Below are 19,466 nucleotides of genomic sequence, written 5' to 3' on the forward strand. Positions count from 1 at the left end.
TATGACACTGATTGGTCACTGATTGGTCAGCCTCATACACTTCTTTACAACACCCACTTGGTCAAAAGTAAAAACACGCCCAGTTGGTGTAAAGGATCTGCCAGGCACAACTTCTGTGTATACGCCCATAGGTAATCAGTCTGCACCTGAGTCTGTGTCTCTGGGACTGACTCAGTCTTCCACCACTCAGGATGGCAGGCTTAGGAGCGCGAGAGCCTATCGCAGCCTGGCCAGATGGAGCTAGCTCCCGCCCTCTGTCTATTTATACCTGCCTTTCCTGTTCCTCCTTTGCTTGTGATTCTTCTCGTGTGGTTTCCTGGCCCAGCTACAGCTTCTAACTATTTGATCCTGCTCCATACTGACCCTGGCTTACTGACTACTCTCCTGCTCTGCGTTTGGTACCTCGTTCACTCCTGGTTTGACTCGGCTCGTTCACCACTCTTGTTGCTCACGGTGTTGCCGTGGGCAACTGCCCCATTTCCCTTAGCTTTGTGTACCCTTGTCTGTTTGTCTCGTGCACTTACTGAGCGTAGGGACCGCCGCCCAGTTGTACCCCGTCGCCTAGGGCGGGTCGTTGCAAGTAGGCAGGGACAGAGTGGCGGGTAGATTAGGGCTCACTTGTCCGTTTCCCTACCCCCATCATTACAGTTGCTCTTTAAGAAACTAAATCTAAAATTGCTCATAACTTGCTCAAAAATGATTGTTTTTCAAAATAAAAACCACTGCTGTTATCTACATTACAGCGCCGATCAGATTATGTAGGAGATAGGGAATTTATAATCTGGTGACAGAGCCTCTTTTAGCTCAATTGAAGCAAGATGTTACATGAGCCTTACTGGAGCTTTTGACTGCCTGAGAGGGTTTATTGAGAAATGCCATCTGCATATATTTCATCGCAGTCCCTCCCTTACCCATGGAATTACAGGCTTGTATCTAGTGGCTGTGAAAGATCACATTTACTGGGGTGTTATCAAGGTAGCCTAATTTTAAGGGACCTATTGACAGACCCCAAAAAGATGCATTTGTCATATGACATATTACATGAGCTATATATGTAATAAGGATAAACTATATAGACTCTTACTCTCCTGAACTTTCTAAGCTGCATATGATACTAAACCAAGAAGTATGTTAAAGAGGCTCTGGCACCAGATTTTGCAACCCCTATCTGCTATTGCAGCAGATAGGCGCTGCAATGTAGATTACAGTAACGTTTTTTATTTTTTAAAAACGAGCATTTTTGGCCAAGTTATGACCATTTTTGTAGTTATGCAAATGAGGCTTGCAAAAGTCCAAGTGGGTGTGTTTAAAGTAAAAGTCCAAGTGGGCGTGTATTATGTGCGTACATCGGGGCGTTTTTAATACTTTTACTAGCTGGGCGCTCTGAAGAGAAGTATCATCCACTTCTCTTCAGAACGCCCAGCTTCTGACAGTGCAGATCTGTGACGTCACTCACAGGTCCTGCATCGTGTCGGCCACATCGGCACCAGAGGCTACAGATGATTCTGCAGCAGCATCGGCGTTTGCAGGTAAAACATGACAAAACAGGATGATTTTTAAGGGCGATTTCCAAATGTGTTGTTGCCCATGTCAGAAACTCCAAAATTCCTTCTTTCCCGCTCCACCCCCAATCTTACTTTCGTCATACATTATATAACACATTTTTTGCATAGGGTGGTTTAGGGGTTAGTCATAGCATTCCTGTAATATTCCTGGTGTTTATTCCTGCACTGGATTAATAATTAACATCTAGTATCTCTGGTGGTCTAGGGTGATGAAGGGGTTAATATTGATATCCATTATCTGTTCTTGGCTTAGGGGCTAAAGGTCCTATTACACGGCCAGATATGGGCTGTGAAAACAAGCGCCAATCAACGAGACAGCTCGTTGATCGGCATTTGTTTGCTCCTTTCACAAGTAGCAATGCTTGGTTATGTATCGAGACGCGCAATCTTTACTACGATTGCTCATCCCCATACATTTCTATAATATCGGCAACACGTCAGGGAGATGTGCTGCCAACAACGATAATATTCACTGCTGCATAAACTAGCAGATCAGCCAACAAACGAGCATTTGCTCAGTCATCGGCTGATCGTTGCACTATTTACACAGGGCAATGATCGGAAACGACCACTCACATGAACGCTCAATTGCCCGATAATTGGCCCATGTAAAAGGGCCTCAACGCAATATAATTATATGGTTTTCTCCTTAACTTCTCAGAGGGGGATTTCAAGGTACTAGGAAAACTCTTCCTAAATTTGACCACGAAGCTGACCATATACATGAGATTTTTGTCAGCAGATCGCGCTGATTTCTGTGGGATTAACTAACAATTTCATGTCTATGAAGCCTATAAAGGCTATATGGAGGCTGATGGTCCCACAACATTTGATATTGGAGAAAAGAAGAACTGAGCAGGTTGCATTTCATCCTGAACAGCACCAGTATAATGGTGGGGGGGGTAGGGAAACGGACAAGTGAGCCCTAATCTACCCGCCACTCTGTCCCTGCCTACTTGCAACGACCCGCCCTAGGCGACGGGGTACAACTGGGCGGCGGTCCCTGCGCTCAGTAAGTGCATGACAAACACGACAAACAAACAAGGGAATACAAGCAAGGGAAATGGGCAGTTGCTCGCGGAAACACCGTGAGCAACAGAGTAGTGAACGAGCCGAGTCAAGCCAGGAGAGTGCGAGGTACAAAGCGAAAAGCAGAAGAGTAGTCGGTAAGCCGGGGTCTGTATGGAGCAGGATCAAAAAGTAGCAGGAGCTGTAGCTGGGCCAGGAAACCTCAAGGAAAGAATTCACAAGCACAGATGGACAGGAAGAGCAGGCTTAAATAGACCGAGGGCGGGAGCTAGCTGAGTCTGGCCAGGTTGCGATAGGCTCTCCCACTCCTAAGCCTGCCAGCCTGAGTGGAGGAAGCTGGTGTCTGTCTCAGGGATGTACACTCAGGTGTTGACTGATTAATTCTGGGAGTTAACCCCGAAGCAGTGCCTGGCAGATCCTTTACAGTACCCCCCCTTTTATGAGGGGCCACCGGACCCTTTCTAAGTGGACCTGGCTTACTGGGGAAACGCAGGTGGAACCTCCTGACCAATACCCCAGCGTGAACATCCCGGGCGGGTACCCAAGTCCTCTCCTCGGGCCCGTATCCTCTCCAATGGACCAGGTACTGGAGGGAGCCTTGGACCATCTTGCTGTCCACGATCCTGGCCACCTCATATTCCACCCCCTCAGGGGTGAGGACGGGAACAGGAGGTTTCCTCGAGGGGGCCAAGGACGGGGAGCAGCGTTTCAGGAGGGAGGCATGAAACACGTTGTGTATACGAAAAGACGGGGGTAACTCCAGCCGGAAAGAGACAGGACTGAGGACCTCAATGACCTTATACGGCCCAATAAACCGGGGAGCAAACTTTTTGGACGGAACCTTGAGACGCAAGTTCCTGGATGACAACCACACCAGATCCCCGACCACAAACAGGGGGTTAGCAGAACGTCTTCTATCGGCCTGAGCCTTCTGTATGCTCTGGGACGCCTCTAGGTTCTTCTGAACCTGGGCCCAGACTGTGCACAGATCCCGATGAACGACCTCCACCTCGGGATTGTTGGAACAACCAGGTGAAACGGAGGAGAACCGTGGATTAAACCCAAAATTACAGAAAAAGGGAGAGACCCCTGACGAGTTACTGACCCGGTTATTAAGGGAAAATTCGGCGAGGGGAATGAAAGAAACCCAATCAAATTGACAGTCAGAGACAAAACATCTTAAGTATTGTTCTAGAGACTGATTAGTCCTCTCCGTTTGGCCATTGGTTTCGGGATGGAAAGCAGAGGAGAAGGACAGATCAATCCCCAACTTATTACAGAAGGCTCTCCAAAACAATGAAACAAATTGTACCCCTCTGTCAGAAACAATATTGACGGGGACCCCATGGAGACGCAGGATGTGTTTGATAAACAAGGTAGCCAACGTCTTGGCGTTGGTTAGTTTCTTGAGGGGCACAAAGTGGCACATTTTACTGAAGCGGTCTACCACCACCCACACCACCGACTTGCCTTGGGATGGAGGCAAATCGGTGATAAAATCCATGGAGATATGTGTCCAAGGTCTCTGGGGAATGGGCAACGAACGCAGTAAGCCCGCTGGTCGGGACCTGGGAGTCTTGGACCTGGCACAAACCTCACAGGCGGCGACGTAGGCCTTAACGTCTTTAGGCAAACCAGGCCACCAATAATTTCTGGTAATGAGGTGTTTGGTACCCAGGATGCCTGGATGGCCAGATAGTGCGGAGTCGTGATTTTCCCTAAGTACCCTTAGCCGGAATTGCAGGGGAACAAACAGCTTGTTCTCAGGAAGGTTCCCAGGAGCTGAACCTTGATCAGCAGCAATTTCAGAGACTAAATCGGACTCGATAGAGGAAATGACTATACCTGGAGGCAAAATACAAACAGGATCTTCCTCCGAAGGAGGGCTGGCCATGAAGCTACGCGACAGTGCATCCGCCTTAATATTTTTAGACCCGGCCCTATAGGTAACCAAAAAATTGAATCTGGTAAAAAACAACGCCCATCGAGCTTGTCTCGGGTTTAGCCTCCGGGCAGATTCTAGGAAAACCAGATTCTTGTGGTCGGTAAGGACCGTTACCTGGTGCCTAGCCCCCTCCAGGAAGTGGCGCCACTCTTCAAATGCCCATTTAATGGCTAAAAGTTCGCGGTTGCCAATATCATAGTTACACTCCGTGGGCGAAAACTTCCTAGAAAAGTAAGCACAGGGGCGGAGATGGGTGAGGGAGCTGGTACCCTGGGACAAGACGGCCCCCACTCCCACCTCGGACGCGTCAACCTCCACAATAAATGGCTCCCTTTGGTTGGGCTGAACCAGCACGGGGGCCGAGATAAAGCACTTCTTGAGGGTCTCAAAAGCCTGGACGGCCTCAGGGGGCCAATGGAGGACATCAGCACCCTTGCGAGTGAGGTCCGTAAGAGGCTTAGCGACGACCGAGAAGTTAGCAATAAATCTCCTGTAATAGTTAGCGAACCCCAAAAAACACTGTAGCGCTTTCAGGGAGGCAGGTTGGACCCATTCAGCCACAGCCTGAACCTTGGCAGGGTCCATGCGGAAATCATGAGGAGTGAGGATTTGACCTAAAAATGGTATCTCCTGTACCCCAAATACACATTTTTCGATTTTGGCAAACAGTTTGTTTTCTCGAAGGACCTGGAGCACTTTCCTGACATGCTCTATGTGGGAGGACCAGTCCCTGGAAAACACCAATATGTCATCAAGGTACACTACAAGAAATATCCCCAGGTAATTTCTCAAAATCTCATTTATGAAGTTCTGGAAGACCGCAGGGGCATTGCACAACCCAAAGGGCATGACGAGGTATTCGAAATGGCCTTCGGGCGTGTTAAACGCAGTCTTCCACTCATCCCCCTCTTTGATGCGAATAAGGTTATACGCCCCCCGTAGGTCCAATTTAGAGAACCATTGGGCCCCCTGAACCTGATTAAAGAGATCAGGAATCAAAGGAAGGGGATACTGGTTCCTTACCGTGACCTTATTCAGGCCACGGTAGTCAATGCATGGCCTAAGACCCCCATCCTTCTTCCCTACGAAGAAGAAGCCAGCACCTACCGGAGAAGAAGAGGGACGAATGTAACCCTTGGCCAGGGATTCCTGGATATACTCCCTCATGGCTTCACGTTCGGGACAAGAAAGGTTAAATATCCTACCCTTAGGAAGCTTAGCTCCTGGTACCAATTCGATAGCGCAATCGTATTCTCTATGAGGCGGTAATACTTCGGAGGCCTCTTTAGAGAAAACATCAGCGAAGTCCTGAACAAACTCGGGTAGCGTATTCACCTCCTTAGGGGGAGAAATAGAATTAACAGAAAAACATGACGTACAACATTCATTACCCCATTTGGTTAGCTCCCCAGTATTCCAGTCAAACGTAGGATTATGCAACTGCAACCAGGGAAGACCTAGAACCAAATCGTACGATAATCCCTGCATCAATAGTACAGAGCATTGCTCCAAATGCATGGAGCCAACAAGGAGTTCAAAAACAGGGGTATGCTGTGTAAAATAACCATTAGCAAGAGGAGTGGAGTCGATACCCACTACCGGAACAGGTTTAGGCAAATCAATCAGAGGCATAGCGAGAGACATAGCAAATTCCACAGACATGATATTAGTAGAGGACCCTGAATCCACGAAGGCACTGCCGGTAGCAGACCTACCACCAAAAGAGACCTGAAAGGGAAGCAATATCTTAGTACGTTTCATATTTACGGGAAATACCTGTGCGCCCAAGTGACCTCCCCGATGATCACTTAGACGCGGGAGCTCTCTGACAGCATTCTTACGCTTGGGACAGTTGTTTACTTGATGCTTGACATCCCCACAGTAGAAGCAGAGACCATTCTTCCTGCGGAATTCTCTACGTTGTTGAGGGGACACGGAGGCCCCGAGTTGCATAGGTATTTCTGAGTCTTTAGGGGAGAAACGAAGCAACGGGACTTCGGGAGGCATCATGGGGGAGTCGGAGGAAAAAACACATAAACGTTCACGTTGTCGTTCCCTGAGACGTCGGTCAAGTCGTACCACTAAAGCCATAACCTGGTCTAAGGAGTCAGAAGAGGGATAACTAACTAGCAGGTCTTTCAGGGCATTCGACAGACCCAACCTAAACTGGCACCTTAAGGCAGGGTCATTCCACCGAGAAGCTACGCACCACTTCCTAAAGTCAGAGCAATACTCCTCAACAGGTCTCTTACCCTGACGTAAGGTCACCAGCTGACTCTCGGCAAAGGCAGTTCTGTCAGTCTCGTCATAAATAAGTCCGAGGGCAGAAAAGAAACAATCAACGGAGGAAAGTTCAGGGGCGCCAGGAGCCAAGGAGAAGGCCCACTCTTGGGGCCCTTCCTGGAGCCGGGACATAATTATACCCACCCGCTGGCTCTCAGAACCTGAGGAGTGAGGCTTTAAGCGAAAGTAAAGCCTACAACTCTCCCGAAAGGAGAGAAAAGCCCTCCGGTCACCTGAGAACCGGTCGGGCAACTTGAGGTGGGGTTCAAGGGGTGCGGTGAGGGGAACTACCAAGGTAGCATCAGGCTGGTTGACCCTCTGAGCCAGGGCCTGGACCTGTAGGGAGAGACCCTGCATTTGCTGAGCCAGGGTTTCACGGGGTTCCATAATGGTGTCAGGGACCAGGGTAGACTAGGTATACGGCTTGTGAATTTATAATGGTGGGGGGGGTAGGGAAACGGACAAGTGAGCCCTAATCTACCCGCCACTCTGTCCCTGCCTACTTGCAACGACCCGCCCTAGGCGACGGGGTACAACTGGGCGGCGGTCCCTGCGCTCAGTAAGTGCATGACAAACACGACAAACAAACAAGGGAATACAAGCAAGGGAAATGGGCAGTTGCTCGCGGAAACACCGTGAGCAACAGAGTAGTGAACGAGCCGAGTCAAGCCAGGAGAGTGCGAGGTACAAAGCGAAAAGCAGAAGAGTAGTCGGTAAGCCGGGGTCTGTATGGAGCAGGATCAAAAAGTAGCAGGAGCTGTAGCTGGGCCAGGAAACCTCAAGGAAAGAATTCACAAGCACAGATGGACAGGAAGAGCAGGCTTAAATAGACCGAGGGCGGGAGCTAGCTGAGTCTGGCCAGGTTGCGATAGGCTCTCCCACTCCTAAGCCTGCCAGCCTGAGTGGAGGAAGCTGGTGTCTGTCTCAGGGATGTACACTCAGGTGTTGACTGATTAATTCTGGGAGTTAACCCCGAAGCAGTGCCTGGCAGATCCTTTACAACCAGAAGTGTCTTTCATGAATCACGATAGGTTATCTTATGTCAATGGTCACCTATAGACTGGATGTGTCTTCTAACGACAGCCAAATTTACTCATCATTAACATGGGTTTAAGATCTTGGGATTTCCCTGCTTGTTCAATATGGAAGGGATTGTGCTCACATATTAGAGAATTGATATATACATTGTATTCTGTAATATACAAGTAAAGGCTCAACTAGCTGTATCCAGGTAGTACTGAATATCTCTCCCCAGAAAAAAAATCAGCAATATATGAGAATCTGAAGCCATGGCTCTGTCTGTTTATCAGCGGGTGCCTTCACATGCAGGCAAGCTTTGAACTGTTTGGTGTTGGTTAGCAGGAGCGGATATTTTGGTTGTTTCCTGTTCTTTCTGCCAATATGCAGTATACTACTCATTAATAATAGAGTATTTGAGGATGTGATCAGAACCCAAACACATTCAGGATGCTGAGATTATGATAGTCCTGCCAGATGTACAAACATTTAAATATTGCAGAATACATTTTTATATAGCATCTGAATATTATATATATAATAGGAATCAAAAAATGAGCAGCAACTCCAAAAGTTTAGGTGAAAAAAGTGGGTACTTTATTGCCCGTGTAACGTTTCAGCTCCGTCCACTGGAGCCTTTCTCAAGCCTATATATATATATATATATATATAATTGGTCATCCTCAGTGATTAGATTTTGTTCATAAATGCAGCATTGTGTTATTTTTGTACTAAGTATGTACAGTAGAGAGGAATGTGTACGGGGGAGGGGGAGAACAGGAGAAATAGTGAAATATCCCCTGCAAGGTGTTGATTCTGCCATTGGCAGCATGCTTCATCCTGCAATTCCTATCACAGAGATGTTTGTTTGAGACATGTGCAGGCTTGCAGGTATTTTCTGAGCTGGGTGGGGTACTGTTCTGTATACCAGCAATCCTCTTTATTTTCTGAAAAGACTTCTGTTCCCACCCTGGATGAATACAGTAAGCCTTTTCTATTCTTTAATTCAGCAGCCTGATTGGTATGGACATGTGGGCAGCACATTAGTTGATAAAGTGCACACGAAAAACGGTGACAAAAATTGTACTACGCTTCTTCTCATAGGTACCAGCTTAAAACATGCAGCCGATTTCTGCAAAACAGAGACTAATGTTCTAAGAACCTGAGAGTGGCAAGGCAGTTACTGGTCAACACTGCGCGGACTGGCATTTACTTATGTAGTAGCCGTTATACTCCATCCATTGGGAATAAACTAGAGTACCTGCATTAAACCCAAAGACTAAATTATACTGCCAGATTAATGGATTTGCCAATAACCTCTTCATTGTAAGGGTCAATTCAGGTCCTCCTGGGAGTTTGATAACAGATTGTGCATTGCCATCAGAAGTGTAAGAGAAAGCCTGATACTAGTATAGGCACACAGAAGTGAAACAATCAGTTCCCTCTTGTAAGATCGGAAAACACAAGCCTTTTTTTTCAATGCATGCTGCCACAAACTCCTTGTGTAAGAAAAGTTATACAAGGGGGACAATTTGTGTCTTCCTTGCATTTCTGTGTTTGCAGAAATTAAAGGCATTGAAGATACAAAATAAAAAATATTTTGCTTGCTTTCTCACAAGACAGTGTAGCCAACAATGTTTAGACTACTAATTTACATAAAAGAATAATTCAAAGACTGTACGTATATCAACTAATACCTTATGCATATGCAGCAGCTATAATAAGTCTGCTATCCCGGGGATTCCTGACACCACAGGCAGAAAAGGAATATTCACTCATTATTTTTTATGAATAAACACTATTATTAGGACTTTTTCATCACTTCTTACATTCATTAAAATGTAATCTCAGAGAAATATCATTATAAAACTATGTTGTGACCATTATTAAATAGGCTTATTTCTGCAGCTTTGCCTTTGGTGATAAAACAGTCAGGAGTTACCCCATCCGCATTCATTATGTTCTTTAACAAGAAAGCGAATATCTTTTTGCAAACATTTACCAGGTGTCCAAAAGTGATTTTACTGGCCAGTGTGACAGTAATATAAGCGTATGTTGCCGTACTTTACTAGAAAGTATTTAACTATTACACAGTCACCACAAACCCCTTTGAAATTTCTATCCAGTTCTGCTAAATGTAAGTCACCAGAATTCTCAGCATAATATAAAGACTCTCCCATTCATTACCTGTGACATTAACCTCCACTTGACCGGTTTGGCTTCCAATCGAATTTGTGGCCTCACAAATATATGTTCCGGAAATACTGTAAGTTACTGGTCCCCGGAAAAATACTGTGTTATTTTTCACGTCTGCGCTGTCCGGAAGCGTCCCATTAGCCCTACATAAAGAATGAAACGTCAAAAGAGCTTACAAAAATGGTTTGAAAAAGTATTATTTATTGTTTTTCTAATATTAGATATTATTTAAAGGGGACCTGTCAGCTCTCCTAACATGTCTGTTTTAAAAAAATGCTTGTATTCCCCATAATATAACAATGCTGGAGAACCGTTTCTTAAAACTTTGCATTGTGACATTCCTCTGTTATTCCTCCTTGAATTGCATGAATAAATTGACAGCTGATGGTCTTCATTCTACTTGTCAATGGGCGTGTCTCTACTCTAGTCAGCACTGGTTGGACAGTGTCATTGCCAAGAATGGTAACGCCCACATGTCCATTTGGAATGGCACAATGCTGACTTCAAAGAAAAGATGCTCCAGCATTGTTATTTTACGGGGACTTCAATATTGATCAAAACAGACATCAGACAGCTAATGGGTCCTCTATGATATTAAACAATGGTCTGAAATTAATATTATAGATTCATTGTTTTATTGTCAATTATGGTTATAAAAGGAAAATCTTGTTGTGCATGCTCAATTACTTATATACCACAAAGGCAACCCATGTTGCAGCTGTAGGGTACCTGGAAGGATGATTATGGAAAGGCAATGGGGAAAATCAAACTTCAAGTCCTTCTGTCCTAGATGGTTAGGGGTATGGTAGTGTTAGGGTATGTGCACACGATGAGATACTTTTACATCTTAAATGACAGACTGTTTTCAGGAGAAAACAGCTGCCTCGTTTCAGCCGTAATTCCTCCTCCTCGCATTTTGCGAGGCTTCTCTGACAGCCGTAAATTTTGAGCTGCTCTTCATTGAGTTCAATGAAGTACGGCTAAATTACGTCTGAAAGAGGTGTCCTGCACTTCTTTTGACGAGGCTGTATTTTTACGCGTCGTCGTTTGACAGCTGTCAAACGACGACGCGTAAATGACAGGTTGTCTGCACAGTACGTCGGCAAACCCATTCAAATGAATGGGCAGATGTTTGCCGACGTATTGTAGCCCTATTTTCAGACGTAAAACGTGGCGTAATACGCCTCGTTTACGTCTGAAAATAGGTCGTGTGAACCCAGCCTAATCCAGCACCAGAAGGAAGCCCCATTTTAATCCTTGCTATGGGGCTTTCTCACCTTTGTGTACATCTCTTATCTATCCAAGGGGATCGACGATGCCTTTGTTTGTAAAGATCAATTCATGAGGCTGGGTTGCAGTTCAAAGGAAAATGTCATTTTAAAATAAAAATCTGGTTTTAGGCAGAATGTTATATTAGGGAATAGCATTAGGAGCGTTTTCACTAATATACTATAATAGTATTATCAGAATTACTCCGTGTACAAGTAGGAGTGATTCCAATAATAAACATGACAGGTGGAGCGGAAATCAAATTTCCCCCTTTGCCTTCAAGTATAATCAGCAGAGCGGAGGAGCTTCTCATTATCTTCTGACACATCACAGAGAGATGATTTTTATTGCTCCTTATTACTGCAGATGCTCGGTCATGTAGTCATTTTCACTGACTGTCCAAATTGTTTGTACTCAACATTTATTTATTGTCAAAAAAGTTTCCAATTCAACCTCAATATTTTATTCTGTAAACACCAAATACTGAAAACAAGCGACACTCGTCGAGTATGTATGACAAACACTGTTTCAATATTGGTGACAGTGTAAATAGATTTTGATTGTATCATGAATACTGCAAAACATTATGGGTCTAGGCTGTGACATTTGTTGAAATTGATGTGGGTAACAACATTTGTCATAATCTCTTATTGATTTCTAGGGTTGATAATTGGTAAAGCTGGTTGAACCCTCTTGTCAACGTGGTCTGCTGTAATGTAATGCTGGCAAATGGAAACTGCCCCAAAATGTACAAAATCCATAGCTCAGATTAGGCTTTGACTAACTAGACACAGTTGTTTGATTTAAAGAGGCCCTATCACCTCTCCTGAGGTGTATTTTACTAGACTGCCCAAGAAAAAACTATTCTGGAGCATCTTTTCTTAAACATCTACGTTGTACTGTTCCTCTGTTATTCCTACTAGAAATTTATGAATAAATTGTCAACTGGGTGTAACTAATTGGGGGTGTGTCCCTACACAGACTGACACTGTCCAATCAGTGCTGGCAGAGTAAGATGGTATAGGGACACGCCCATTTAACAAGTGGAACTGTAACACCCATTTGTCACTTTCATCATAATTTTCTAGAAGGAATAACAGAGAAATGGCACAATATAGAGTTTTAAGAAAAGATGATACAGAATTGTTATTGCATAGGGAGTACAAATATTTACTAAAATAGACAGGAGATGTGCCAGTACCTCTTTAATTGCTATAGGCATTAGGCCAGATTCACATTTTTGTTTCCCTAAAGCGTTCACTCAGCGTGTTAAATTACGTGATATTTTAAGAGTTTGGAATGGAAGTCTTTGCTTGCTTCGTAGGAGGGGCTTACAGTGTCGAATGGTTAACCTAGAAATAGGATAAAGGACCAACTGTGTCCTTTGGCTGGACATATATCATGTCCAGCGTCCATGTACATAGTTTAAGATTGGAGATACACTTTTTATTGTACAATGCTTAAAGTTATGCAACTTTTTTATGTCCTTTGTTTTTCAATTCCTTCCAATTTCAAAGATCTCTGTTGTGGTCAGTGAATTATTATTTTTTGTTTATATCAAAAGGCTGCAAACAATCATGTCCAATTGATATACAGTAGGTGCACAACTTGTTAAGTGTATTTATAGGCTATGTAAACCTTTGAACACTTTTAGAAAAAATAAAACAATGTATTGTTATTTTAAACAACTTTATAATTGTTTTTCCTTAAAAAAAAAAAAAAAAAAATACTTTTTGAGATATAAGTTCTATGTATACATAGAAGCTGTATCTTGTGATTAAACATGAAATAGTAAGGTCAGCGGGACTGATGGCTTCGGTGACAGCTGGTCCTTCGTGTCTCTGACTTAGGTATGATCGATAACAGGTGGACCCCGCTGTCACCTAAGCCGTCAGTCCCGCTGACCAGCTTCTATGTATCCAGGATGCATAGAAGCTATATCTCAAAAAGTAAAAACATTTTTTAAATAAAAAACAGTTACAAAGTTGTTTAACTGGCTGCCGACATAGGACGAGAATACATGTCCTGAGTGGTGGGTGCTTGCCGCATTAGGACGAGCATTCTCGTCCTGTGTGAGGCCCCATGCACACGACCGTGACCGTAATTACAGTCCCATTCATTTCTATTGTCAACAGACACCTTCCCGTATGTTTACGGGAAGGTGTCTGTGCCGTAGAAAGGCTCTGCAAAAGTTAAGACATGCCCTATTTTTGCTTTTTATGGACTGTGCTCCCATCCTTAATAGGGGAGCTCGCACCGCAAATGCTGGTGGCTTTCTGCGGCCGTCCGTGCCCGTAATCACGTACTGTGATTACGGGCACGGTCGTGTGCATGGGGCCTGACACACAGTGTGCCGGCATGATCAGGAGCCAGGCAACGGGTGTAATACACAGCCGCAGCCACGCTCCAACGGAGAAGAGTAGATCAACCTCCCCCTTTGATCGCATCACAGGAATTCCCTGTGACGCGATCGAGGCCCATACCTTGTATGGCCAGACAGCCCAGGGTCCATTGAAGGACCTCAGGGCTGTCTGACCATATTTCCTGTTGTTAGGGCATATTCTACCTCAGTATTTCCTAATAACTGCCTGTGTACAAGCAGTACACAGACTAATGTACTGGCATATAGATATATGGCAGTACATTAAAGTTAATAAATAAAAATCCCTCTATGAGATTTAAAAAAAAAGTAAAATTAATTAAAAAAAAGTAATGTTAAATTAAAAAAGCAGTAAAAATATACCCAGAAATGCACATTATTCAAAAAATAAGTCCAAAAACATGAAATAATATAGACATATTTGGTATCGCCACGATCGCAACAACCTGTACAAGAAATGCATAACATTATTCATGATAAACGGTGTATGGTGTAGAAAAAAAATGAAAACTTCAGCGGAACTGCTTTTTTTTCTGCCTTTTTGCCAAAATAAAAAAATTCTATAAATTAAACGATAATGTATTTGTACAAAAAAATGGCACCTATATAAAGTACAAATCATCCTGCAATAAACAAAGTCTCATACAGCTGCGTTGAAAAAAAAAGCTGGGATGCAAAAAGGGAAATATAAAAAAAATTGTTCTGTCCTCAAGGCCAAAATTGTCTGTGTTCTTAAGGGGTTAAAATGACAGAACTTTTTAATAAAACAATGTACCATAAGATTTACATCACCTTTAACCTCTTACCGCGCTATGCCGCAACTGTACGTCCTGGAGAGTGGTTGCTTCCCGCACCAGGACGTACAGTTGTGGAGCAGTTCCCGATGTACACTATCCTAATGGACAGTGTCCGGGAACCGGGAAGTCAGCTGTCCCCGACAGCTGACACTCCAGTCTTGCCGGTCAGCGGACCATCGCCACTGATTTAGGCAATTAACCCCATAAATGCGGCGACCGATTGCGAACGCCGCATTAAGGGCATGACCAGACGTGGTGGAATTGCTCTGGAATTCCGCTGCGGACAGTCTGCAGCGGAAATTCGCAGCGTACACGTTTCTCCATTGCCTTCCACAGCTTTTTAGTAGGGTTCGTTTACACGTTGCGGACAATTCCGCTGCGGAGTATAGGCTGCGGTGCGGAATTTGGTGTCCGCAGCATACAATGGTTGTTGCGGACGTGTAGCGGACTTGTTGCGGACTCATTACGGAATTTCTCCATTAACTTCAATGGAGAGTCAAAATTCCGCAATGAAGTCCGCAGATGTTATGTGTGCTGCGGAGCGTATTGGTTTTACTAACATGACATTTCTTCATTCTGGCTGGACCTATGTATATTTAGGTCTACAGCCAGACTGAGGAAGTCAATGGGGCTCCCGTAATTACGGGTGACTACGTGTGTGCACCCATAATTACGGGTGACTACGTGTGGGCACCCATAATTACGGGAGCGTTGCTAGGCGACGTCAGTAAATAGTCACTGTCCAGGGTGCTGAAAGAGTTAAGAGATCGGCAGTAACTGTTTCAGCACCCTGGACAGTGACTTCCGATCACAATATACATCAACCTGTAAAAAAAATAGAAGTTCATAATTACCGAGAACTCCCTGCTTCTTCCTCCAGTCCGGCCTCCCAGGATGACGTTTCAGTCCAAGTGACGGCTACAGCCAATCATAGGCTGCAGCGGTCACATGGACTGCCGCATCATCCAGGGAGGTCGGGCTGGATGGCGAAAGAGAGACGCGTCACCAAGACAACGGCCGGGTAAGTATGAAATTCTTTTTACTTTTACTAGGGAAAGGGCTGTCCCTTCTCTCTATCCTGCACTGATAGAGAGAAGGGAAGCCCTTTTCCCCTCAATACGCAACGGCTATTCCACATCAATCTAATGGCCATTTTAGGCAAAGCCGCAACATAATCTGCAACACAGATTCTGTGCGGCATTGATGCGGACAGTGTATGCAGAACTCCGCCACGTCTGGGCATGCCCTTAAGGGGTTTGACTCATATCGCCAGCCCCCACAAAGTGATTGTGGGGGCGGCCGATGCTGGTCATGGCAACCGGAGACATGACAATGGCCTCCGGGTTGCCATGTATGGAAGCCTAGGAAGAGCAGCCGTAGGCTGGTCCTTATAAGCTTCCTGTCAGGGCTTATTCAGACGAACGTATAATACGTCCGTGCAACGCGCGTGATTTTCACGCACCTCACACGGACCTATGTTAGTCAATGGGGCCGTTCAGACAGTCCATGATTTTTACGCAGTGTGTGTCCGCTGCGTAAAACATCACGACATGTCCTATATTTGCCCGTATTTTGCGCATCACGCACCCATTGAAGTCAATGGGTGCGTGAAAACCGCGCACGGCACACGGACGCACTTCCATGTGCCGCGCATGATGCCCGCTATAGTAGTCAAAACTATGCATGAAAAAAACTATGCATTTCCAAACATACAGAGTGTCATAATGATGGCGGCTGCGCGAAAATCACGCAGCCACGCATCATATGCTGCTGACACACAGAGCTGTTATGGACCTTTTGCGCGCGCAAAACGCACACGCTCGTGTGAATCTGGCCTTAGAGTGACTATCACATCACAATGACAGTTAGAATACATTACACTACGTAGATAGTGTAATGTATTCCAGCAGTGATCAAAGCTGCAAGTCTTGACACAATAAATGATTTTATAAAAAAGTGATGTTATTGCGCAAACGTTGCAAAACATGAAAAAATCTATATACATATGGTATTGCCATAATTGTACCGACCCGCAGAATAAAGTTAAATTGTCATTTAAGCGCAAGGTGAACACTGTTAAAAAAATAAACTAAAAAACATTGTCAGAATTGCTGGTTTTTGGTCACCCGGCTTGCATAAAAATGGAATATAAAGTGATCAAAAAAAATCGCATGTACCCCAATGAAAACTACAGATTGTCCCCCAACAAATAAGCCCTCACACGGCTCTGGTGAAGAAAAAATAAAAAAGTTCTGGCTCTCAGAATATGGCGATGCAAAATGTGCACTGTTCCAAAAGCAGATAAGATCGGGCACCATTTATCAATGCGACACCGGCCACATATCTATGAATTATTATTTATTTACAGCATTATTATACCCTCTTATTATGCCCTGATGTTCTCCGTACAGATTACACATGCCCCCCACATTATAAACTGAAATACCAGCAAAACTCCAAACAACTACTACCAAGCAAAATCTGCGCTCCAAAAGAAACATGGCGCTCCCTTCCTTCTGATCCCTGCAGCGTGCACAAACAGCAGTTTGCGTCCACATATATGGCATCGCCATACCCGGGAGAACCCGCTTAACTTTTTATGAGGTATTTGTTTTCAGTGGCACAAACTGGGCACAACATATTATGCACTAAAATGGCATATCAGTGTAAAATTGAAATATTCACTTTGCACCATCCACTGTGCATTACCCGTTTGCACACTATAACTTAATAACATGTCAGGGTGCGGTCGTTGATGTATGGAGCGGGCTCACGTGCTGAGCCCGCTACATACGCTGCGGTGGTCAGCTGTGTATTACAGCTGACACCCGGGACTAACGGACAGGAACAGCAATCGTGCGGTTATAGAAGACTGTAAAAACAACAATATACTGCAATACATTAGTGTTGCAGTGTATTGTACAAGCGATCCAACGATCGCTGGTTCAAGTCCTCTAAGGGGACTAACAAAATGTGTAAAAAAATGTAAGTTATTAGTAGTGAGAATTTTTTTTTTTAAAAGTCAAAAAAAAACAAAAAACACCTTTTCCCATTTTTGTAATGTCAAAAAATAAACAAAGTTGGTATCGCTACGTACGTAACTAGTACAATATACCATTATTTAACTCGCATGGTAAAAACTGTAAAAAATAAAATAAATAATTTTAAACTCTGCAAAAAAAAATGTAATACTACTTTTTGATCACTTCTTATGTACCAAAAAATGGTACCAGTAAAAACTACAGCTCATCATGCAAAAAAATAAGCCCTCACACCGCTCAATCGACTGAAAAATAAAAAAAAGTTACGGCTCTCAGAATGTGGTGAAACAATTTTTTTTATTTTAACAAATAGATTTTTCTTTCTAAAAGTAGTAATATATATTTAAAAAACGATATAAAATTGGTATCACCGTAATTGTATTGAGCCGCAGGCGAAAGCCGTAAAAACGAAACCCCCCAAAAATTGGAGGGATCACAGTTTTTTTCAATTTCAGCCCGCTAAGAATTTTTTTTCAGTTTACCAGTGCATTTTATGGTACTTTAAATGGTGTCAATAGAAACTACAATTCCTCCTGCAAGAAATAAGCCCTCACACTGCTCTACTAACGGAAAAAGAAAAAAAGTTACGGCTCTTGAAATGCGGGGAGTGAAAAACAAAAATAAGAAAGCAAAAAATGGATCAGTCCTGAAAGGGTTAATTAATTTCTAATGAAAAAAAACGTATGACCACATGTGGGGTATTTCCGTACTCGGGAGAAATTGCTTTACAAATGTTGGGGTAGTTTTTCTCCTTTATCCCTTGTGAAAATTAGAAAATTCAACATTTTAGTGGAAAAAAAATGTGATATTCATTTTAGTGGCCTAATGCTAATAAATTCTGCAAAAGACCTGTGGGCTATGAATACTCACTATACCCCATGAAAAATTCCTTGAGGGGTGTTGTTTCCAAAATGGGGTCACTTTTGGGGGCTTTCTACTGTTTTGGTACCTCCAGGGCATTGCAAACGTGACATGGCACCGAAAACCATTCTAGCAAAATCCGTGCTCCAAAATCCAAAAGGCGTTCCTTCCCTTCTGAGCGCTGACATTGGTCCGATTAGCAGTTTATTACCACATATAGGGTATTGCAGTAATCGGAATAAATAGCTTTACATATATTGTGGTTCTTTTTTTCCTTTATTTCTTGTAAGGGCATGGCCAGACGTGGCGGAATTGCTCTGGATTTCCACTGCGGCCAGTCCGCTGTGGAAATCCACAGCGGACATTTTCTCCATTGGTTTCCACACCTTATTAGTTAGGTTCGTGCACACGTGGCGGAAAACTCCGCTGCGGACCATAGGCTGCGGTGCGGAATTTGGTGTCCGCAGCATACACTGGCTGTTGCGGACGTGTAGCAGACTTGTTGCGGACTCATTGCGGAATTTCTCCATTGACTTCAATGGATATTCAAAATTCCGCAATGAAATCCGCAGATGTTATGTGTGTTGCGTTGCGTATTGGTTTTAAGAAAAGGATGAAAAGGATATTTCTTCATTCTGGCTGGACCTATGTGTTTCTAGGTCTATAGCCGGACTGAGATGAAATGTTTTAAGACAGCACAATGTACTTCACCTGAATAGGCAACGGCTAATCCGCATCAATTTACTGCACATTTTAGGCAAAGCCGCAACAGAATCTGCAACGCAGATTATGTGCAGCATTGATGCGGACAGTGTCGGCAGAAATATGCCACGTCTGACCATGCCCTAAGAATGAAAAATGTCTACGTTTTTTCAGAAAAAAAAGTCGATTTTCATTTTTACAGACTAATTCCAATATATTTAACAACAAACCTGTGGGGTCAAAATGCGAACTATACCCCGAGATAAATTCCTTGAGAGGTGTAGTTTCCAAAATGGGGTAACTTTTGGGGTGTTTCCACTGTTTTGGCACCACAAAATCTCTTTAACCCCTTCCCGCTCCTTGACGTACTATTACGTCATG

At 44.0% G+C, this 19,466-nt stretch overlaps 1 protein-coding gene across 3 annotated transcripts in view; it reads right to left on the minus strand.

Annotated features, from left to right (window-relative positions):
* The window catches only part of NECTIN1 (nectin cell adhesion molecule 1), a 238,333-nt gene that overhangs the window by 129,010 nt on the left and 89,857 nt on the right, over positions 1–19,466 (minus strand). For all 3 annotated transcript variants that reach the window (XM_075840091.1, XM_075840094.1, XM_075840093.1), the window contains exon 5: positions 10,027–10,178. In XM_075840091.1, the coding sequence (XP_075696206.1) occupies positions 10,027–10,178 (152 nt within the window). The remainder of the gene's footprint in view (positions 1–10,026; positions 10,179–19,466) is intronic.

This window comes from Rhinoderma darwinii, chromosome 10 (genome assembly GCF_050947455.1).
Source record: "Rhinoderma darwinii isolate aRhiDar2 chromosome 10, aRhiDar2.hap1, whole genome shotgun sequence".
NCBI lineage: Eukaryota > Metazoa > Chordata > Amphibia > Anura > Rhinodermatidae > Rhinoderma > Rhinoderma darwinii.